Below are 25,767 nucleotides of genomic sequence, written 5' to 3' on the forward strand. Positions count from 1 at the left end.
TATAAATAATAATAACGGTTTTGAAGATAGTTTTTCGTACTATTAACTGTTTCTAAAAGATTGTTTCATAGTATATCAAAAAGCATAACTTTTTTATGAGATAAGAGACCCGCAGATTTTTCACCATTATGAAATTACAATAAAAGAGAGACGTTTTTGACTGATGGCCACGATAAAACATTGTTATTATATATACATATTATTTCTCTTACATTATAAAAGCAAAACAAATAGTAATTAAGTGAAAAAGTAATAATTCTGGAAACTCCCTGTATTATTTCCACAATAAAGAAGAACTTTGAAAAAGTGATTACTGTCCTAAGGCATTTCATGATTGGAAAACCGTCAACATTTCGCTAAGTTCATATTGACATATTTTGATATCCCGTAGGAAGACCTAACTACAGTTAAAAGCTTTTACAAGTTTAATGGGATACCCTGCATAAGTAGCGTCAGCTGCTGTCAAGAAGAGTTGTGAGCAAGTGAGGTTATATATTGTGTTCTTATCGATGTTTCATGCTAGCGGTACTGCATTCAATTTTTGCCTTAAAACTTAATGATCATTTTCGATGATAATGGTGTGAATATCACACACAAAGATTTGCCAAGTGCGGAGAAATATGAAGGTGACGTTTACAGTATTTTTTAACTCACGTCAGATACGCGAGACATTACCATGCCAGAGAATCACAAAGGAGTATTACAGGAATATGCTACATTATCTACATGAGCAGAGTCCATTCCGAAAGAGGCTTTCCTGATATGATTTTCTTACAATAGCGGTACCTCTGGAAGAAATATGTCGACTCCCAGGGATACTATTTTGAGGATGGTTAGGTTTTTGTGAGGTTTTTATGTAAGCCGGTTTCTTTACAAGCTAAGAGTAGGATATTATTCTAATAAACGTCGTATATGTCATTTAGTTGTCGAACAGGTGGTTTTTTCCTACGATATCTGGTACTCTCTTATGAGAATGTTTCTTCCTTTTTTTAGTTTTATATATATTCAGACTAAAAAACTCTAAATATTTTTCTGCTGTAATGGGAATCAAACCGCAATAAAATCGAAATATTAAATTTAAAAAATCATTTATAAGAAAACACTAATTAACTGACATTCTATTATTTCTTTATAGTTTTATGACTTACCCTGTATTTTAATATACTTATCAGTATTCTTACATATTTCTTTTAACAACAACTTTGGTAATAAATTTAAAGAACAACATCTCAATTTTAAAATTATTGGCCTATTTTTTTTTTGCAAACGAGGTCAATAATTACAGGACTTATTTGATTTGTATATTTTAATATTATTTTTATTTTATTTATCATATAAATTGATGTTTATATTATTCATTTGTAACCCTAAGGATTAATTTCCGTAGTATAAATAACGAGGTTAAGAGAACTTGATGGGTCTTTTTAGAATCTTCGAAATACAAGAAATTGTGTTTAAGTAAGATTTAATGCCAAACAATATGACAATGACATTCCATATATCAGTTTACGATAATTACTAACATTTTGATAGTCGAAATAATAATAATGCTAAAAATTAAGTTGCTCAACCAATATAGCCTTTGACAAAATATCAATAAAACACTCCCATTGTCTATTGGATAATTAGCGTCTAAGTAAGCTTAAAGCACCTTGTCCAAAACCAAAGTATTTAATTTTTAAACATATTAGCTCATGACTTACAGTATCAAACGCCTTACTGTAATCGAGAAACATACACCTCTAATTTTTTCGACCAAAATATGTATATCATCAGTCAGTTTAATAAAGGCCGTAGTTGTATTATGCAAATGTCTAAAGCCTGATTGGCTCAAAGGTAATATAGCATGCTCGAAAATATAGCAGCTAATTTGCTCATAAATAACCTTGGCCAATCACTTAGAAATAGAAGGAGACTCACATGTCTAAAATCAGAGAGTTCTGTGGGATTATTTACTTTGGCAACCTATAAAACGTTTGCAACTTACCACAGTTTTGCAAATTTATGCATTTAGTAAAGGCTAGAATAAAGATACACTATCTACAAAATAGTTGCTAAAACTATCAGGATCACTTATTTCACTAGAACTATTAACTGGTTTCTAGTTAAAATTAATATATTTTAAAGTTTTCAAAAAAACTCCAGGACCAATTTTGAACTGATAAGCTAAAAACGATTTTTTCGTTTTCATTTCCGTTACAATTAATAATGCTACTAAATTCTTTAGCCTCTTAAAATCCTTCCAGTTAACATTGGCCTTATTTTTCCTATGTTTGGAAGACGCCTTACCTCTAAGATAAATCATGAACTTTTTTTTTGCGTTTAATCCAGTCAAATTTTGACCATTGCAAATGTTCAAAATAGAGAAATTTAAGACCAGACATTCCTTATATATCCGTTAACTTTTTTTAATATTTGTATATAAAGGCTACAATGTTCATAAGAATGATCCTAAATAGAACAGGTTGATTAGTTTTTTTTTAGCAAAACAAAGTTATAAGATGTTTATGAAGTTTTCAATTTCTATGTGCCTACCAGATTTCTTAATATGTATCGTCCCTAGTTTCTAAAGGCTTGTTCTTTGGGTCGCCATTCTGTAATTTCTTAGGTTCATTTATCACATGGCATTGTTGCTACATTTCCATCCAGACTCCAGCTTAAGCACCATTTATTCCCCTGCATCTATAACCCTGGTTCTCTGTCGTATTGATTCAGTAGGAACTCTATCTCTTAATGTAATTTCCAATAAAGAACGTTCCATGAGGCGTTATATAACTCTCATTTCATTTACTGACTTTTTCTCTAACGTTGAAATCTCTGAACCGTAAGTCGTAATAGGCAGTAAGCAGTAATCAAACATTTTCCGTTTAAGGCACAACAGAATCTCTGATTTAAATATATGTTTAGGCTTACCTCCTGCAAAAACCATCCATGTTAGTCCAATTCTCCGCTCAATTTCGCATGTTTAATTATCTTTACTGATTCTGATCTTATGTCCTAGATATTTATAAGATGTTACTTGGAAGATCTCTTTTCCCCGTATTAGAAGATTTAGGCTAGCGACTAGGTCCATCATAATTCCATTTAAAATGATGCCACACAAAGATATGTGAGGCAGAAGTCAATTTTGACAGCATTTTTAAATAGGCAATCTAATATCAATACAATATCGATGACAAATTAGAGGTGATTAAGATTTTTTCCGTCGATATTTATCTCTAGACTCTCCTGCTCAATATTTTCGAACATGTTTTCTAGAACCGTGGTAAGTAGCTTGAGCGAGATTTGTATCTCCCTATCAGACTACATCGTATCTTAAATGTATCGTTCTTTTCATATACTTTTACACTTACTATTGCGTGGTTATTTTAAAGGGAACTAAACATAGCATTGCGTGGTTTTAGTAACTTTAAGATGGTCATTAGTTCTGTACCCAGCCCGAAAACCAGCCTGTTCTAGAGGTTAATAGGAGTCAAATTTAGATTCAAGGCGCCTAGTTATAATTTTCATAAATAATGTGTAAAGGTCTGACAGTAATTTATTAGTCTATACTTGTTTAGGTTGGCAATATTTTCCTTTTTGTGCATTATAACTTTTGTGGCGTATATAAGGATTTATAAGACATTTATTAAATAAAACAGTTATTGCCTTTAATATTATCTCTTTTCCTTGCTTAACTCCCTAGATCACAATACGATTTTCACCAGAAGCTTTCCCGTTGTTCATCTCGATAGTGATTTCTTAACTTCCCATGTAGTTATTTCAGATAATTCTTCTGACCCCTGAGGGATTGTCTAAAGATCCGTTTCTTCTGGCTAGCTTATAACAATATTATATGTCCTATCGAAAATAGTCCAGCAAGGCTTACGACTATGAATATGAAAATTTAATAAATCTGCGGATCTGTATACTTTCGTTTTCAGAGGATATATTTACATATAAATTTCGTCACTATAACTTCAATTTCTTAGCAGGGGGAGGCATTCACCTCTATTTTTCAATTGAGAAGTAGTGAGTTTGGGTACATCTTTTCGAAAGGCATTTAATTTTCTTTAAAAGGCCACTTCGTTTTTTAAACGTTTTAAGATTTCTAAATGTGCCGAGAAAATATATTCACTTTTATTAATATAGGGAATATATTTAAATATCTTTTGTTGGAAAATAAGTTTTAGGAATTAAAAATTTTAAATCCTTTATACAAAGTAGTCCTTGGGAGCGGAAAGTTTAAATAATGTTGTTATTTCGCAACTACGAATAGTTGGCTGTGGATTGTTTTGTTAAATTATCTGTCACTGTATGCCCTTTAGTAATTATGGAGCAACGTGTTTTTGTGACTAAATTATACTACAAAAATAATAACTATACAGGGTGTTCATTTGAAAACTTCCCACCACGGATTTATCGAAAACCACTGTTTATAAAAAAAACGCCAAAATACGTCAAAAGCTTTGTCAAGGGGAATAACTTTCTAACCTAAAATTACTTCACCCCCTTTCACCCTTTGCCCATCAGGGTCATCCCCTTAAAAATTTTAAATGGCAAGGGGTATCGAGTAATAGCTTATTTAAAAGGTCTTTCGAAGTCTTTTATTTTGACGTTTAATTTTTTAAATCGGTCTATTCGTTTTCGAGAAAATTAGAAAAATCTTTGTTTATCTTAATTTATTCAGATAGAAAATAAAAACATGAAAATATCAGTTTTTATTTCAATAAGTGTTCAAAATGTTGCCCGTTTTTGGCCAAACAATAATATAGGCGATGTTTAAATTCTTGACGGACATTTTCAAAAACATGTTGTGGGATATCATGGCAGCTGTCGATTATGCGTTGACGAAGTTCATCCAAACTTTCAGGTTGGAAAGTAAACACTATAGATTTCAAATGACCCCATAGAAAAAAGTCTAACGGCGTTATATCAGGAGATCTAGCAGGCCATTCTATAGGCCCCCTTCGTTCTATTTATTTATCTGGAAACTCGTCGTCTAGCCATTGCCGAACGGGAAGAACATAGTGAGGAGGGGCGCCCGTCTTGCTGGAAATATATTTCAGCCTCATCAAGTATAGGGTTTCCATCATCATCGCTTTGGTTTTCAATTGATTCAATGATAAGCGGATTGATGGTATTTTCCAACATATCCAAATAAATGTCTCCATTTAAATTTCTGTTAATAAATAATGGCCCAATTACTTTATTTCCTCAAATGCCTGCCCATACATTTTTTGAGGGTACCGGGTATGCCCTTCTACAAATCCATGAGGATTTTCATTGCTCCAATATCTACAGTTATGCTTATTAACAAATCCACTTAGATAAAATGTGCATTCATCGCTGAAGCAGATATTCTTTACATGAATAGTATTATCATTAATCGCTTCAGTCATTTTTTCACAAAACTCAACTCGCCTATCGAAATCGTCTTCGGTTAACTCTTGCAATATTTTAATTTTGAAAGGATGAAATTTATAAAGTTTGGTAACTGTGTGAACAGAGCCTAATGAAATATCAGTGGCAGCAACAATTTTGCGTAATGAAGTATTAGGATTTATTCAAAAATGACCCAAAACTTTAACTTGAGCAGCTTCATCCAAAATTCGCCGATGATCAGGTTTTTTATTTGCAACAGATCCGGTTTCAGTAAACTTAGTAACAAAGGCCAAAACACACCTTTGCGAAGTTATTTTCTCCGGATTTCTGGCGTTACATGACGGCAGTTTGCCAAGCACATTGATTTTTGGCACCATAAAGTAGAATAATTTCCACTCTTTCGGCTAGTGTGTAAACCATTTTGGAAATAAATCTTCAATTCAACAAATAAATTTTCACTATTCCAAGACTGTCACAAATGTAACTGATGGCAAAATAAATTCTTTATTTTCCTTAGCAACTATAAATAACTAAGCAGGTATAACAATAAATACAGTTCGCCCAGGATATCTGTGTTAATGAAAAGAATGCGGAAAAAAATCAGGTTGTTATTTAGTTTTTTTCACGTCTAATCTTCGGAATTCCTGGTTATGTTGGTAGGTTCCGTTTTAAATTATAAACGAATTGTAGATTTGGCAAACCCTAACGGGCAACATTTTGAACACTTATTGAAATAAAAACTGATATTTTCATTCATTGTTTTCTATCTGAACAAATTAAGATAAACAAAGATTTTTCTAATTTTCTCGAAAACGAATCGACCGATTTAAAAAAAATCAAACGTCAAAATAAAAGACTTCGAAAGACTTTTTAAACAAGCTATTACTCGATACCCCTTGCCATTTAAAATTTTTAATGGGATGACCCTAGGGGGCAGAGGATGAAGTAATTTTAGGTTAGAAAGTTGTTCCCCTTGACAAACCTTTTGACGTATTTCGGCGTTTTTTTATACAGTGGTTTTCGATAGATCCATGGTGGGAAGTTTTCAAATGAATACCCTGTATATTTGCCGCCTAGCAGTATTTTCAAATTTATTTTCATATTGGTCGACACGCCAGAGTTACGTCGGCTCATTCTATAAAGGAAAAGGTGCGTTAATTTGAAAACACAGGTTCATCTGCCAATGTCAAACACAGGTACCAGGAAAAAGTGTAAGAGCTTCTGAGAAGATCAATTGCGTTAGAGAATCCGTGGAACACAGTCCATAACATTGAAAGCCAGCCCAGACTCTTTTACTTCGAATATTGCCTAGAGATTTTGCCGCATACAAAATTCAAATAATTGAAGCACTAAAATCAACAAACATCCCAAATTGTCTAGGTTTTGCTAAAACTTTCTTGAGAATGAGATCAATATTTACAATTTGTAAATGTCTGTTATGGCAGACTTCCATTTATCCGGATATACCAACAAGCAAAATTGCCAAAATTTCCATGACTTCAACATGGACTTCAGCTTCTTCAAATTCGCAAAACCTCCACGACTAACCGGTTGGGTTGGGTTGAATGCAATCATGGTTTAAGCAAGATTTTGCTACGTTACAAACCACAAGAGCGGCATTAAACTCTTTTCAAAGATTGTTTCTGACACACGTTATTTCTAGATGAAGCAATAGTAACTGGCCTGCGAGGTCGCCAGATCTAATGGCTTCCGACTGCTTTTTGTAGGGCTACCTAAAGCGAAGGCTTTTCATTGTTAAACCAAAGCCATTCAGGAGCCTGAAACGAACATTATTGAAGAAATTGCTAATATTGCCGTTGATATGGAGAATTTCTACGAAAGGCTACTCTGTTAGTTAGTTATACCCTTTCAACACTATAATACTTCAGTTATATTTTTATAATTTGTTATCTGATTTTTTGATATTTGTAATAATATTATTGTTTAGTAATATTGTAATTTTATACATTTGTGGTTTGTGTTACGTGGAATGTGTATAAAAGAAATATGTTCTAAGTCGAAAAAAAATTGTTTCTTGTAAAAGGAAGTTCCATGCCTCGACTATGTAATATCAGAAAATGGCATATCGAATCTGGTTCAGATAAAATAAAAGCATTAAGAAAAAATGTCCATGACTCAGTAATAAACACTAACAATAGAAGCTTTTTAAGCCTCTGTACATGGCACAAAGATTTGTAAGAAACATTGCTAAATTTTTGCATAAGCTCGCGAAGAATAAAATAGTATTGAGGTATTTAGTGTAATGTAGCATTTCAAAGGTTATAATAAGAACCTCTAATTTAAACGTTTCCAATTTCTGGATAAACATTTATTTTGAATACCGATGCTAGCAATATTAAAATTGGAACGGTCATTGCGCGAAAATTTGAAGATATCGAGCCAGTTATAACTAATATTAGTAAAATATTTTTAAAGTTAATAGAAAATTGTGTTATTACATAAGTAAGCGGGAAAACTCTTACAACTAATCTTGCTGAATTTCAGTTTAAAACTTTGCGAGACGAATAGCAAGCTGGCTACAACGTCTTCAAAAGTGCAAGAGTATTACTTTACAGTAGAGAATAATATAATATTAATGAAATAGTAATACTGCACAAAACCAATAGAACTTTAATTAAAAGCCAATAAGTTAGTCAAATTAATGTTGAGGATGGGCATAACAGGGTCTATCTCAATTCGTTGCTGCACATTCCCCAAAATATTCAGTTTGATATATTTATACTTATTTTAAATTCTTTCCTTTGAACTTTATAATGAATTAAATTAAGTAATTTACATAAGTAACGTAACAACTTTTTAACTCAATTTTACTTATTAGACCACCTTATATAAGGTAAAAAATTATTATATCAACTTCGTAGTAGCCATTTTAATTTTCAATTATTACTAGTAATGCAGGATCAGTGTTTTTTTGCAATTATCCTAAATACAATTAACCTGTTAATTTTCCAGGTAAAAGAAAAGAAATAACAAAATGACAAATATGAGAAAGAACAAAAACATTTACTTCTTAAGGGTGGTGAATATAAATCTTGACTTAAGTGTCGAAATTATTTTTAAAACGTGTATTGCACAAAAAAGTCAAGTTGCAGTATCTTAAAGTTAAATTAACGGGTCATGAAACTATTTATTTATCAAACGCTTATTTCATTAAATTTATTGTCGCATACGCCATATGGCATGTTGCATATTTTTTATTAAAAACATAAATTTCCACATTAATAAATTTTGGTAAAAAACTCAGAGTCTGGTCAGAATTGCTTTATAAAGTTCAGATCAATGATCCTACTTGTTCAAAAATCACATTACACTCTGCCTTTTTGAAACAGCGTTTCGAAAATAATATAAAAATTCTCTTTATTATAAATGCCGTAGTTTTACTTATTGATATATCTATTTAGCATAAAGAAGCTTTGTTATTCAAGATTAGGCTGACTGTAAAATCTGCATAATTCGCAGGCGAAATAATTTAGGCGTAAATTCATTCAGAATAAAGTGCCAAGCCAGACAAAACACAAGACAAGTAGCACTTGTCAAAATGGCCTAAATATCAAAAAGTTTTATTAACTTGAAATTCTGTATCTGTATAATAAATATTTTTTATAAACTTTAATATACGTCATTATACGTCATTAATCAGAACATAGAGCATTGGCGGATTTTAAGGGTTTTCCTTAGACCAAAATATTCCGCGGGTGAAGTGGAAAATATGTTAATATATGTCAATAGTTATTCTATTTAAAGAAATATTTACAATAGAAAATTTTACAAAATAACAATTTTAAACTGCAAGAGCTTAAACTTGGCAAACGCAAAGCAATATGTCATCTGATTCTGTTGCCGACAAAATCAAAAAGCGAGATATTTAAATTCATATAGTCGATTTACCGACTGAAAATTTATACGGTTGACAACTAAATGCCGTCGTGCGTGCAATAAAGTTTATTTGGTGGTACTTATATATTGTAATGCTGTATATATGTATATAAATATAAAGACACGTTCACTGCCGATGACCCGACTATTGATTCACGGCGACTTTCCGAAAGAGGCCGATGACTCAACAGTTGAGTCAAGCGCAATGCGTTGTTTTACCAGTCAGTACAGTTTCGGCCTTTGGACGGGTAATACGATATTACGCCGGCCTTTTACCGAACTATAAAAATGTGTTTTTGCGTGATTGGTTTTGAGGTTAAGTTTTTGTCTTTAGTACAATGGACAATGAAATGGCAGGGCCATTTAGACTGAAAATAAAGCTTGCGGATTATGAAAAAGGGACTTTTTTGAATGATTCGGAGTTAGATACAATATTAAACTGTTCCGAAAGTGACAAAGATCCTTTTATAGACAGTGGCAGCGAGTATGACCCTGATTCTACGAGTTCAAGTGAAGACGAGGAAATTCGAGGGCAAGGATGTCTGGCGTAGAAGACCCTATTGATTCCGCTGAAACCACCCAATATGGCGACGACGATCAACCTGAGGCTCTAATGTGGACTGACAACTCAAATATAAAAGATTTTCCATTTTCCGGCAACCCTGGACTAAAAGTAAATTTAGTATCTGACGATCCAATAACCTTTTTCAATTTGTTTCTTACGGATAAATTTTTTGTAAATATCGTAGTTGAGACAAACAGATACGCCGAGCAATTATTCTTAAGTGAAAAAACAAGAGAAAATTCAAGAATAAGGAACTGGAAGCCTTTGACAGTTCCAACTCTAAAAGTTTTTATAGGTTTATGGCTTCATATAGGCAATATACAAATAAACCGGCTGCAGGATTATTGGAAAACTTACACGTTGTACAATATTCAATGTTTTAGAATCCATATGAGCAGGAATCGTTTTTTGACGATCCTAAGATGCTTACATTTTGCCAAAATTCCGGAACGAGGAGAGCCAGGATACGATGACCGTTTGTCGAGGATTAGATGGATACAAGATTTTTTTAACGAAAAAATAGGTGAGATTTATTAGCCAAATTAACAATTATCTTTAGATGAGTCGATGGTCTTGTGGAGGGGTAGATTGCTTTTCCGGCAATATATTAAAAATAAAAAGCATAAATTTGGCGTAAAATTATATGTTTTGTCGGAACCTAATGGCCTCGTGTTAAAGATGAGGATATATACTGGAGATGAAAAGGACATGCAAGGAGAGTTGGGGCATTCTGCAAATGTTGAGTTTTGTCTAGTAAAAAATTATCTTGAAAGAGGGCACTCATTGTATATGGATAATTATTACAATAGTATTTGTTTAGCTAACGAACTACTTTTGAAAAGAACTTACGTGACTGGAACACTAAAAGCGAGCAGGAAGGATAACCCAGAAGAAATTACTTCTAAGAAATTGGCTAAAGGTGAGAGTCTTATCAAATCTTCCGATGGAGTTACAGATGGAAAGTGGCGAGATAAGAGACAAGTTCTATTCATTTCTCCCGAATTTGATAATGAAATAGTATAAGTGCAAAATAGACGAGGAGAAGAAAAACAAAAACCGAAAGCGATCATTATGTACAATAAGTACATATCCGGAATAGATAGGCAAGACCAAATGCTTGCGTATTATGCAAGTGAACAGAAAACAATTAGGTAGTACAAAAAGATGGGTATACATATAATATCAATAATGCTTCTCAAGAGTTATCATCTGTATAACCAATATTCAACCAAGAAGAAACCAAACTATTAAGACTTTCGGCATAACATTATAGAAAGCCTATTGGCTGAAAAAGAAGAAAGACTTGAAGTCAATGCATCCCAAGAAAAGAAAGTTCCCAAAGAAAAATCTAGCCATTTTCCTGAAAAATACCAGTTAGATGCTGCAGGACGACAAATGAGAAAAAGATGTAGAGTGTGTTATCAGAATAAATTGCGCAAAAATACTTCGTTTTTTTACGCAAAAAAACGGGGTTGTGTCTTGAAAACTGTTTTCAAATATATCATACTTATAAGTAAGTGCGAACTTACTTTTTTACTTTTAAGTTTGTGTGATATTATGTTTTTGTTGAGAAATAAAGTTTTTTTTATTTATGTTTATATTTTAAATGGATGTTTACTCAGTTTCTACTTAGTATTTGTTTTTTTTTGAGATTTAATTTGCATTTCATTTAGTTATTAGTTTCTACAACTTAGATATATTTTTGTTTGATTTTTTTTGTTCTCTTTTCGAAATACAAAGTTCTAATTCTTACAATGCCGTGATTTTTATTACTTTTATATATTTGTTTGTTGTAATTTTTTTATTTAAAAAAAATTTACTGAATTTATTACATGACTTGAACGTTGAGTCATGCGGCCTCTAGTCGTAGAAACGTATCTGAAAGGCCGATGACTCCACCCTTGATTCAGGGTAGTTTTAACCCTTAAGATATCCAAAAAACAAATATAATAGATAAGAGAAGCCAAAAAACACCTTTTCTTCATTAATTTTGAAAAAAAAATATACTGGCCTTTTAAAAAGTTTTTTGAAGTTTATACGGCAGTAAACGTGTTAATGTTCTCTATTTCTTACGTTTTAAATATTATACGGAATTGTTTTTTTTTTGCTAATTTAAAGTTAATTAATAATAATCTTCAATAAAATCTTAATAACTATATAAGAACAGTTAGAAACAAAATACTACGTTGGCTTTCATCTAAAAGCAATCCTTTTACCATCAAAAGAATCTGATAATATATTATTTACTACCAGTAAACATCAAACGAAAAGACCACGATCAGCCTTCGCCCTTTTTCCTCTAATATCTTTCATTTATTATTAATGGTATTTGTTTCAGACACAAGTGGATAAAACTAATAAAGGACCCTCACGTAACTGACCAGTATACGGCCTTATTGGCGGTTGAAAGGGCACAAAAGCAGGACGAGGGAAAATTTACATGTCAAGTAGAGGATTTTAATATTCAACAGTGCATGGCGAAATACGTTAAAATCAAAAAGCGACCGCTGGTGAAAATAGAACCTATGAGTTTGACTGTGAGAAAGGTACGTTTATTTTAATTTTTGTTTGATAGCCTGGCTTTGGATTTACAAGGGCTTTACTTTTGTTTGAATGTATGTTTTATATACAGAGTAATTTTTAAAGACAAGCTAATATTTAAAAGGGGCGATCCTTGGAATCATTTTAATAAACAAATTTTCCCTGAATGTATGTTCTAAATATAGATATGCATCAAAGTGCATTTTCCGATAAACCAAAACTGTTTTTTTCTTGACCAGTGGCATGCGTGCAAATGTTGCAATAAATATTTCTGAAAAAGAAAAAATTCTTTGCCATTTTAAGATTTATGAAAGCTTATAGTTCCCTCGTGTGAAAAAATATGAAATACTCATCGAATATTTGAATGAGTGCCTAGTTCTAGGCATATATAAGTGGAAGCATACCTATTAAATAAAGATGGTGACATTCAACAATTTTTATAATTAGTATTATTAATATTGCTCAAATTACGAGACAGTTTTACCACCACAGATTTAACTAGCCAACGCAAGTTGCGTTAGCTAGTTAAATCTGTGTTTACCACTAACCAAAATTCTTTATTTTAAATGCAGGTATTACAGGTATTTCAAAGTAAGGCAAGACCAAAGTAAAAATAATTTTAAAATTTTAATAGGAAGAATAATGTTAATGAGCAAATATATAAAGATGCATGTCCACAGTGTAATTAAAAGTATCTTAGATATTTTGTAACTAAATTTTTAAATTTTCAAAAAATATGTGACAACTACTGACGATGATTATTTATTACCGATACCTATTTATTATCCTTTAATATAGTGTTTTTCTTATTTAGCTACTTGAGCTTAGTTTCCTATCTAACTGAGAAAAGGAATATAAAATTTGGGTAAAAAGTTTAAGTTCCATCATCAAAAATATTCAGTAGGCTATTTACAAGATCTAATTTATATGTCTAACTATTTTGATAGTTACATTTTTTGCAAATCCTAACAATCCTAACAAATACATGTATGCAATGAACCCATACTTTTTCAAAATGGGTATGTAATTGTTAATGAATCAGTGTATCATAATAAGTATTGTGCTATAATTTAAGCAGGTAATTATAAAAATCATTAAGCCGAAAAAATATGTAGAAACACACACTTTTTACACAAACTTTAAACAATAATAATACTTCAAGTAAATTTTGCTACATCATTTGTTGCTCAGTTTACATTTGTGGTAATAATACTCTCGGCGATTAACTATAACTATAATGCGGTTAACTATAATCTGAACTTGCTGAATCAAAATTTTGCTTGGTTTGGCATGCTAAAGTTATTATTAATAACATGATTAAAGTTTACACATATTCGTTCAGTATTTTTCTGTTATTAATTCAGATCCTTGCAGCAGCTTTTCACAATTGATAAATATCGGAATTTACTGAATAAATAAGAATTAATCCACATTTTCCATAAAAATTAAGAATTAGAATTGCAAACCACAATTTTTGCACGATTGAGTAAATCTTGCAACCATAAAATGATACTGCACTTATAGTTTGTAAATTAAATACTTTAAGAATTGATAATTCTTTAAAGTAGATTGGATAAGCTCCAAAATAAACAAAACAAAGCAAACTAACCTCACGTCGTTAAAATTTGCATGTGAAACCATTCTTCTAAAACTGCTTGAACATATCAAATAAAGTTTTGTTATTGATAAAAGCAAGAAAAGCCTGAAAAGTACAAAATGGAAAAACCTTATATCAGATTTGTCTGAAATTTGGTATATAGATTCTCACATATATTCGGCTCAGACGCCTATTTTGTTTTTTGATATCTATTCTGGCTATCTTTAAATTAAATAAACTGTTAATAATTACCATTGGTAAGACGGGCAACCACGTGAAAATCCTTGACCAAGATAAAAGCCAGCCTGAACAGCTGATGAGGGAAGACAATAAAACCAAACCACAAAATGTAAAGTATAACGGATCGCCAAACAAAATAGGCAGTTGGAGCGGAATCGAATAAGAAACACCTTGATTAATTCTAAATTCATGATGTCAAATTTTTTTAAGATGCGAATAGTAACCAATCACGAGAGCGGATTAGACGTCGGAGAACCGGCAACAAAGCACGACTACGCCACCCTCAATTAAAATCCATGTCTTATTCTTATGGTCAACTACACACTGATCTTTAGTTGTATTTTTTAAATTTGGAATAACTCAAATTTAAATTAACTAATTAATACAAAAATTAACCATAAAAAATAAAAAATTTTAAGAAAACTTGTAAATAAGCGATAAAAGTGGCAATCAGCTCCCATGAAGTTAAAGGACAACTTACATACCATCTTTAATTATGGGGTATTTACTGAATGTATTTTTTTTCAGTCCATTAAAATTTTAATTAAAAAGAGATCAAAGTTAAATAATAAATAATAACCTAACTACGAAAAAAATATAAAATATAGTTATATAGTTATATAATATTTAATTTGATCATAAAAACTGGATATTAAGTCCACTTAAGTTATGCATAGACTAGCCTTATAGTCTTATATTTTATTTAATTTTCTTTTTATGAATTTAAGGTTTTAATTAAATCAGATTAAAATTAACTAATTCATTAAGAAAAATTACCATTAAAAAAAATTGAATTTTTTGCATTTTAGGAAACTTGTATATTCACAAAAGAAATAAATATTAAGTCCATTAATATTATGCATAGAAAATCTTTAATTGTGCAATATAGAATTATCAATTTATATTGCAATAAAGTTTAAATATTATTACTTAAATATAACTATTTTTTGAATAGTTGAATACAGGTATAGGATATCCTGTATTCAATTATCTGTGTATACATAGGGGATGGTTAAACTCCCGATAAACGCATACTACATACTTGTTTAATGCTATTTGTTAAAGTCCTAGTCTATGAGCTTAATTACCAATAATTTCTACTTATATTTTCGAAAATTGCTGTTGAAAAAGGGTTTCAGCATGGGGGTTTTCTTCCATCTATATATAATGTTATACAAATCTTAAATAGCATTACAAGAAAAGTTTGCCTTGTCAGTGAATAAAATGTTTAACTCAAACTTCCTACTAGAAGAACTTTATCAAGCAATTGAAGCTCTTTAAACAATTTTATAACAGATATTTAATCTCAGGGTGTTCTTTGATGCCTTGCAGCTGTATCCGTAATTTCATGAGTTCTGACGATTCCAAGTTTACCTTTCTTGAAATTACCAGTTTTAAGTCTTCGATAAATATTTGACATTATTTACGGCCATTTGGCAAGATTTAAGTAGATAATCTTGTCTGATAAAGGCATCTGTCTTCTATTGTATTCCCGTCGACGGGGTATTGCATTTTTATAATTTCCGTATTTGGATTATTTATTAAATTTACTAAAATTTAAAAAAAATAGCTTATAATTTAATAACACACATAAAAATTAAATGAATGACGAGTTATAGTTTTTAACAGCAACAATTTACTTCATGTTAATAGCTATTGACGTTTCTGTAGACAGGTATTGACATTTATTCCAGGATAACTAGATTTATGTTTTCAAAAACAGTAAATCTGACAAGAAATATTTAATACATTTTCATTTTCATAATATTTTTACATTTTCATTCATCTTAAAATAAATCTGATTTCTGCATTTGCTTTCAGTCGATGCACTATTATTTTTTTACTATAACATTTTATAGGATTTTTGGAGGAAATTGATCCTAAAGCAAAAACGACTTTTTTTAAGGAGAAAACCATGCGTCGGACTAAAAAAAAAAACGTGAGACCAAATTTGGTCAAAAAATACTTACCAGAAGAATGCCATTAGCAGAAGTAATAAATATTGTACATCAGAAAATGCATTTTGATGCATAGATAACAAATTTTATAAATATGTCTTTAATATTATCTGGGCTGTTATTAATATCTATTTTTTCTAACGTTTTTAGGAGATTTATTTTCCTAAAATGGATGGAAGAATCATTTTTTTTGAAAATTATAATGTTATTAATAATTAATCCGTTATAATATGACGTTACTAATGAACCACCCACAAGTGTCTAAAAGTGTCTAAAAATAATACTGTAAATCCATTTAAAAATATAGGATTCTCTATAAATTGAATTCTTTGAAGTATGCCTCTTACAGAGAATAATAGAGAGGTAGAGATAAACTCAATTGAATGGAACGCACGTTCTCTATATCCATCTCGTCTATATGTTTCCCTTTGGTGATCTTGATCACCACTGAACATCATCATTCAGCCTTTTGCATCTAAAATTAAAGATATGCCTGTCCTAAATTAATTTAGTTCTGTCGGTTCTGAGCTTAGTAATAATAATTAGTCTAGGCGAATTGTACTTTTTAGGGAAAAAATTGTTATCCGGAAACTAACGAAGGGAAAAGGTTTGGGGGGGGGGTATCAGGAACGAGAAAAAAATTCATGCAGGAGCAGATTAAGGGAAGTAAAGTTTTGGGGGGGTGAAAAGGGGGGAAAAATTGTACCTTTTCGATTTGCGGCGAAAGTTGACGTCAAAGAAAAAAATGTATAATGGAAAAGTTGTAGATAATAAAAAAATCTACAACTTTTATAAATGCCACTTTGTGACATAACCTCAAAATTTCCAAGAAAATCGCGAAAAATTGCTGTTTTTTAATTTTTTTGTTTTTTATTTTTCATTTTTGAACAAACATACTGATTTTGATCAAACTTGGCAAAAAGATACTTTCATGTGTTCTTAAAAACCACAAAATTTTTCAGACCGAAATATTGAAAATTTTCCGAGATATTAAGTTTTTAAAAAAAAATTACGTTTTTTTCAATTAAAATTCGTCCTTCAAAAAATCGTCGTAGGAGGTTCATCCAGGTCTCATTTTGTTTGTTTTTTTATCTACTTTCAGATAAAATTAAAAAAATAGACTTGCCATTTAAAAATGTGCTCAAAAATGCAAAAAACTACAAAATTTTTTTTTTCAAAAAAATGTTTACAATAATTGTTAAGAATTTGTTTAAATTTTTTTAAAAACAAATAATCTGATTACACCATTGAATTCTACGGGAAAAAATACAATATATTTTGTTATTTGATCGTAAAGTTAATTTCTTGATAATATTACTATAAACATGCGATTGCATTGATATACCTAATACTCCGGCTACTAAGGGGCGTGGGATCTCATTGATTTTACTATTTTTACGATTAAATTTCACATTACTTATTATTTTACAATATGCTAAGTCTATTTTCGAAGGTTACTGTGCCCAAATTCGCTTTCTTCAAGGCCGTATGACTGAATTTTTGGCAAAATAGACAGTTTTTTCCTAATTTTCCAGAAAAATAATACATTATCGGCTTACCACTGAAGCTATTTTCACAAATTTTTTAGTTCTACACATTTTATATTCTTAATAATTTTTCCCTAAAATACTTTGTTAGGTTGTAAATTTAAAAAAAAAATTAATTTTGGTTTTTTGAATAGGATAGCTACCGAGATTACAACTGAGAACCACTGAAATTTCGAAGGTCGTTTAGCTATCCAATATTATATATACACATATAAATGTACATATATATATATATATATATGAAGTTTGCAACGAAATGGAAAACTTTGCAACGTTTCTTATTTAACTTCTGAACAACATGTTAATTCGACAGACAGTAGGATCAAGAGAGATGCTATAGATCTTGATAAATTATTAAAATTTTTCAAGAGATATAATCCATTTCCAGAGTCGACAAATATTATGTCTATATTTTCTGGTATTGTTGGAAATGATTCTATCAACTGCCACAAAGCATACGAAATGGGTATGATGTCAAACAAATCGATAATAGATAAGGATTTTGAAAGTGTCAAATTTACAAGAAAAAACAGAGTCTTATCACTGAAAAGTGTTCAATCATCAATAAAAGTAAGTGATGAAACGGTTGCGATAAATCCATTATTATTATTTCAACGGTTATGCGTTAACATAAGTAGCACAGCTGACATGAAAAACTATCTGAAGTTTAAACTGGCTCCGTTCCCGCTATTACTTTTTATCGAAAACGGTTTCAGGAAAAATGTTAAATCGCAACTGTTTGATTACTTCACGACTATTAAAGTTTTCCCTAGTACCGAAAATGTAATACATATTATCGATAGTGGCTACTTCATCCGTAAAGTTGTTTGGGTAAAAAATTATACGGTTGAAGTTATTATCAACAAATACCTGGCTTTTGTAAGAAATCATTATGCCGAAAACAGCTGCTTCGTATTTGATGGGTACATAGACGATGAGGCAGGTGAAGAACATTCCACTGCAGTTTCGACAAAAGTAATGGAACGTTTAAGATGAAAAAGTTCTTCAAACTTTCCTTCTTTTCGTCTTGAATCTCACACAAAAATAACAATTGCTCAAGATAAATTTTTTTCAAACGATAAAAATAAAATTGAATTGATAAAGCAGTTATCTTCAGCATTGAAGTTTAAAGGCTATACAGTTCAACAAGCAGAAGAAGATGCAGATGCTATGATTATAAAGACAGCAGTAGAGATCGCTGATAGCCACAAAATTAAAAACTCCGCAACAGGAGTTGACGAATATAAAAAAACTGTTGTTGTAGTTGGCCAAGATATCGACCTTTTAGTTTTGTTGAATCAATTCAATTCGACAAATGCACCGATTTTTTTTCCTTAAAGCAGGAGGAGGCAATGTAAGTGACAGTATTTACTCTTCAAACAGTTTTAAGTTTGAATGTTATCGGTCTATTGTCGCTTTTTTACATTGCTTCACTGGATGCGATACCATATCTAGTTTTGCAGGTAAAGGTAAAAAAACCACGGTCGATTTGCTTACTAAACTCGGAACTTATCAGATTTAATAAAACCCTTTTACGAGCCCAATACAGATCCAAGAACTCGAAATGGTTGCGCTTTAATTGCATCAGTTTATAACGCTAAGGATGCCACATCATCTCTAGACGATTAAATATTTCAGCGATACAAAGTATTGACTGCAAAGACAACCTTTCAATTAGAAAAATTACCACCAACTATTGGAGCACCTACAAAACACTCATACAAACCGTATTATCAGCTTCAAAAGTGGCTTGGAAATGAAATGAATGCGACGAAGTGGGGCTGGAAAGAAGTAGCTGTGAATAACTCTAAAATGCTCGTGCCTCGTTTTACAGACATCTCACTAATACCTGAAGAGCTATTAAAAAAAATATCTTGTAGTTGCAAAACAAATTGTTCAAGCAACCGTTGTGGATGTCATAAACACGGTTTGAAATACACCGTATTGTGCACACAATGTGAACACACAGGAAAATGCTCCAACGTACAAGAAATTGAAGATGATGTTAGTGATTCTGAAGACACTGTGCATGCATTCGAGCAACCAAGTACTTCCTTGGATCAAGAAAATGTAGAGTCTGAGCAATTTAGCGATGGAGAAGATTTGAATGATGATCAAGAAGAAATAGAATCAAACGATCAATTAAAGGATGACGATGCAGCGATGAATTTAGTGAAAAGACCGAGATTAGCTTAATAGATTTTTATAAATAAAGTCAATAAAAAAATATCTTAGATAAGAAAATGATAATTTTAATTATTTACTTTAATAAAACACATTGATTGTAATACATTTAATAATAAATAATTTCAAACATTCCTTTTTTTCATAAAATTTATTGTGTATTTTTTCTGTTATACCATCCAATCAAATACTGTGATAGATTATTTCAATTTTAAAAATATTAAAATGCATTATTATAAGTTGGTAAGCCGATAATGTATTAATTTTTTTTGGAAAATTAGGAAAAACTGTCTATTTTGCCAAAAATTTAGTCATACGGCCTTGAAGAAAGCGAATTTGGGCACAGTAACCTCCGAAAATAGACTCAGCACATTGTAAAATATTAAGTAATGTGAAATTTAATCGTAAAAATAGTAAAATCAATGAGATCCCACGCCCCTTAGTGGCCGGAGTATTAAGTATATCAATGCAATCGAATGTTTATAGTAATATTATCAAGAAATTAACTTTACGATCAAATAACAAAATATATGTTTGTTTGTACTTTTTCCCGTAGAATTCAATGGTGTAATCAGATTTTTTGTTTTTAAAAAAATTTAAACAAATTCCTAACAATTATTGTAAAAATTTTTTTGAAAAAATTTTTTTTTTAGTTTTTTGCATTTTTGAGCACATTTTTAAATGGCAAGTCTATTTTTTTCTTATTTTATCTGAAAGTAGGTAAAAAAACAAACAAAATGAGACCTGGATGAACCTCCTACGACGATTTTTTGAAGGACAAATTTTAATTGAAAAAAACGTCAGTTTTTTTTTAAAACTTAATATCTCGGAAAACTTTCAATATTTCGGTCTGAAAAAATTTGTGGTTTTTAAGGACACATAAAAGTATCTTTTTTGCCAAGTTTGATCAAAATCAGTATGTTTGTCCGAAAATGAAAAATAAAAAACAAAAAAATTAAAAAACAGCAATTTTTCGCGATTTTCTTGGTAATTTTGAGGTTATGTCACAAAGTGGCCTCTATAAAAGTTGTAGATTTTTTTATTCTCTACAACTTTTCCATTATACATTTTTTTCTTTGACGTCAACTTTCGCCGCAAATCGAAAAGATACAATTTTTCACCCCTTTTCACCCCCCCCAAAACTTTACTTCCCTTAACCTGCTCCTGCATGAATTTTTTTCTCGTTCCTGATACCCCCCCCCCAAACCTTTTCCCGTCGTTAGTTTCCGGATAACAATTTTTTCCTTTTTTGCTTAAAATTGGTACAATTCGCCTGGACTAAATCTCCAAACTTGCAATACCTTTATTTTTAAATTTAAAACGACGTTTCGGTTGGTGTATATCTCCAACCGTTATCAAGTGTAAGTTAACAACAACTACTATTCTACGGGCTTATACAGGCTATCTACTATAAAAACCGCCAAACTTTAAGAAGTGATTAAACAAGTCATCTGCAATAAAAAAGTCGTCTCACATTTTTTCAAAAAATTGTATCTGGTATTTAACATTTTTTAATTTTATCAAATTTCTTTGTTTTTTTTTTATATAAACAAGAATGTCTCCGTTATTCTTACTACTACATAAAATTTAGATATACCATCTGAAAGAGAATTAAATTTGCTATAAGATGGATATATTTAAGTTTTTGAGTAATTTTTTATACCGGGTGTTATCAGAAGTTAGATGTTACATTTGGGAAATGTGCAAAATTAGTGGTATCTTCTTCGTAGCCGTTTTTCTAAAATTTGGTAAATAGGGACATGTTTTCTTTTCATCAAAAACTACTGCATTTATTATGCTTTCCAATGATATACTTACTTTTGCGATAGCTATTTATTTTCACAGCAATATTATGGGCAAAAAAAGAAAACCACAAAAATTACCACCAACGAGAATTTTCAAATTTTATATTTCTTGATCTTTTGAGCACCAATGCGGTGAGTACTTGTAGATTTCCTAACACAACAACTTTACAAATTTCCATTAGAGAAGCCTTAAACAAATAACATATCGCGATATTCATTCTTTAAGAAAAAAGGCAGGTTTTCCTTCTGTTGTAAATAGCAATGAATCCACAAAAGAAGGAAATTCACCTAACCATTTATTACTTAATTTTTAAACAAAAGCATAGATATTTTCAATTTGACAAGAACTGTCATTAAGTTTTCACTTCGACTTAAAGTAGTTAAATAAGTAATTTGATTTAAACGTGCTTAAAAAAATAATGCCTAGTTTCACAAACATTATATATCGAGACATCTTATTTATTTACGGTGTCGCAAATGGAAACTCGCGAAAGGGAGTATGCGCTTGCAACAGGGAGCAAGGGAGTATGCGCTTCATTTTCCTAATAGACGGCAATCCCATAGAAGTACATTTGCAGAAGGGTTTAGACGCTGTGGGAACACTTCTACAAAAAAAAGCGTCTGATGATGAGATGATGACAGTCAGATGAAGCAACATTTACAAGAGCCGGAATGAGATAAGAGCCAACGTATGGATAGGATTAATGAGAGGTCGCCTTTTCGGGCCTGTAATACTTCAATCGGCTCAATTCCAATGAGTTTTCAAATTTATTAAAAAATTACCTTGTTGACTTTCTGGAAGAAATTCCCTTAGCCGCTAGACAGGAACTTTGGTTTCAAATGGATGGATGCCCAGCTCATAATGGCAGAATTGTGCAAAATTCCTTAAATCAATGCTTTGGGGAGAAATGGATCGGAAGATACGGTCCGGTAAGATGGCCGCCCAGAAGCCCTGACCTTTGACGCTTATTGACTTTTATGTCTAGGGCACAATAAAATCTAATTTTTATAGTATTAACATTAATACTCGAGAAGAACTAATTAATCGAATTAGTGTGTTACAATGAAATGCGACAAAAACGCGTTGAACTTGAACGGGTTATTGATAATGTCAGAAGAAGATGCATCAAATGTATTGAACAAGAGGGAAGACATTTTAAACAATTGTTATAATTTTAGGTTTGTTTAATGAAATTTCGATTTTTTCATTTTGGTCAATCAAGAAATATAAAATTTGAAAATTTTTAATTTTTGCGGTTTTCTTTCTTTAGCCCATGATATTGCTATGAAAACAAATAGCTATCACAAAAGTAAGTATATCATTGGAAAGCATATTAAATGCAGTAGCTTTTGCTGAAAAAAAAACATGTTCCTATTTACCAAATTTTAGAAAAACGACAACGAAGAAGATACCACTAATTTTGCACATTTCCAAATGTCACATTTAACTTCTAATAACACTTGGTATAAAAAATTACTCAAAAACTTAAATATCTTATAGCAAATTTAATTCTCTTTCAGATAGTATATCATATTCTTGTTTATATGGAAAAAAAAAACAAAGAAATTTGGTAAAATCAAAAAATGTTAAATACCAGAAGAACTAACAACTTTTTAAAGAAAAGTTATACGACTTTTTTGTTGCGAATGACTTGCTTAATCACCTTTTAAAGTTTGGCGGTTTTTATAGCAGACACCTTGTATACTACTTGGTTCTTAGCTTCCTCTAGAGTCTAGGTAGTTGTCGAAATTGTTCACATCGTCTCTCCATGGTGTAGGTGATCTCATTCTATTCCTTTTGTCAGCTCGTGGTCTATACTTTAGCATTATTTTGGTCCATCGCCCATTAGTAATTTTGGTCATATGGTACATCCAGTTCCACTTAAGCCATATGATGCGTTCGATAACATTTGTAGCACCACATGTCCTTCTTATTTTTTTAGGTGTTTTGATATGTTGCTCATAAAGATTTTTAATAGAACTCCATATACAGCAGGATTAAGTTATCTCTGGCAATTTGAATTTCATATTTAGTTACTACTGACCTTAAGGTTATCACTTGGTATTAAATTTATCATGAATTGCATATTTCCAAAGTTCATGTATAAACATACTTTTTTGCAAATGGCATTTAACTCGGTAATCATAGTTCTTATCTCGCCCAAGTTTTATGTTATTAGAACTATATCATTAGCAAATAGCAGGCGGGAGAGCATTTCGCTGTCATAACAGTTTTCTCTGAGGGCTCGATTTACCTGGATGAAAGCATGTTTCAGAAAGATAATTTGGGAGATGATGTGTCTCCTTCTCTTATTTCATTTTTAACTTTTATACATTTTGTATCTTTATGCAATATTATAGTCATAATAATATTGCTGTATATATATTTAATCAGCTTAGAATTTCCGTAATTGATGCTACTTTACTCCAGCGTTTTCATTATTCTGTTTGTTTTGATTATATTGTATGTTTGGTCAAAGTCAGAATCAGGGATCGGTTATTTTAAACGAATTTTTCTATAGGGCTTTTTATGCAGTGAAAATGGTCGTTAGTGCTAAAGTTTATCTTAAAACGCACTTATTTATTAGGTTAATAAAAGTTCAATTTTCTTTCTAGTCGATTTGCTATTTTTCTTTTTAATAGTTTGTAGAGGTGGTTTTACAGGTTTATGGTGGCTAGTTTTCAAGATCTGTTGGATCGCCCTTCTTATGTATTAAAATAGTTAACGCATTGTGCCAACCTGTAGGTGATTCTCCTTGGTTGGAAGCTAAACAGTTCCTTTTATGTTTTCTAAAAGTCTGTCTCTAAAATTCTGTTGGAGCTTTATTTATTTTTATTTTCTTTAGTGCGTTTCATATTTCATCTGTTATATTTAGCATTTCTTTCGATCCTTGGTTAACTACTCCTTTTTTAGAGTTATCCAAGTTTTCTATTTGTTGCTAATCAAGGTTTTGCCGACTATTATACAATTCTGTATAGAATCCTTAACAATTCTTCTCTGTCGCTGCAGATAGTTCCATTTTTTTTAATTTTATAATTTTTTCTGCCATTGTTTAATTTTATCTTCGATTATTAGTCGGATTTGTTCATTTTTGTACTTCTGTGACTCTATTCTGATAGATTTAGATATTCTCTTGTTTATCTTTTTCATTTCGTAGTGCTATTAAAAACAATTTGAACTAACTTAAAAATTTTAAATCATTCTCTTATTTAAAATAAAAATACTGTAGATGAAAAAAAAAGATTTTTTCTGAAAGATTTTTTTTTTTTAAATATGCCGAGTCTTAATAATTTTAATCTTTTTTTTTTTACTTTCTTACTTCACAGAATATCTTAATAAAAATTGTACCACAAAAATATACGTTAAGAGTTCTTTCTTATGAGTTAATAAAATAAAGAGGCAGTCGTGCAGAAGCCGTATTAAAAATTCCAGAGTTGTACACCGTGTTATTTCTGCAATGAGGTAGAGAAACTTGCTATTATTTAAGGAATGTTATAGATGTCGGCGTATGAATTTTCCATCAGAAACTTTATTTCTTTAAACGAGATACGTGATGTACCTCGAAAGCTCGTTTTAATAGTGTGTGTTACCTTACATTTTTATTAAAGTAGCTTTATATTTATACTGCCATTTTATTGTTTTAGGACTCTGTGTGTGTCTGTTACAAAAAACGTACATTTTAGTAGTTTTTAAAAGAGAAATAGCTTCATTTTGTAATCAGTGTAGAAATATCCCTCCCGCTCCTATGCCTTGCGTCGAAATGAAAAAAACCAATGTGTAACGCCTTAAAAAAAACATGTTTCAAGACATTAATTTCAAAAAAGGCAACTTATCTTCAAACGAATAATGTTTCGTTTTCACTTTTATTTTATGGCGCCATCTAAGAATCATGCTTTAAAATATCTATTGAGGTATCTGGAGTTAAAAAGGTAAACTATTTAAGTCGAAAAAAGATATACATATAAATCTCTACATTCGTATGACCATCCCTTTATATAGCAGCTTAGGCAACAAATCTTTCTGATCGTAGAATTTTGCTTATTCTCCACTTATTGTAAGCCTAGAACT

The 25,767-nt window shown here is 30.9% G+C and overlaps 1 protein-coding gene across 1 annotated transcript in view; it reads left to right on the top strand.

Moving 5' to 3' along the window:
* Nucleotides 1-25,767, top strand: part of LOC126742453 (uncharacterized) — a 1,408,556-nt gene that overhangs the window by 1,124,529 nt on the left and 258,260 nt on the right. Inside the window, exon 15 of the mRNA XM_050449100.1 lies at nucleotides 12,165-12,372. Within this exon, the coding sequence (XP_050305057.1) occupies nucleotides 12,165-12,372 (208 nt within the window). The remainder of the gene's footprint in view (nucleotides 1-12,164; nucleotides 12,373-25,767) is intronic.

This window comes from Anthonomus grandis, chromosome 11 (genome assembly GCF_022605725.1).
Source record: "Anthonomus grandis grandis chromosome 11, icAntGran1.3, whole genome shotgun sequence".
NCBI classification, from domain to species: domain Eukaryota; kingdom Metazoa; phylum Arthropoda; class Insecta; order Coleoptera; family Curculionidae; genus Anthonomus; species Anthonomus grandis.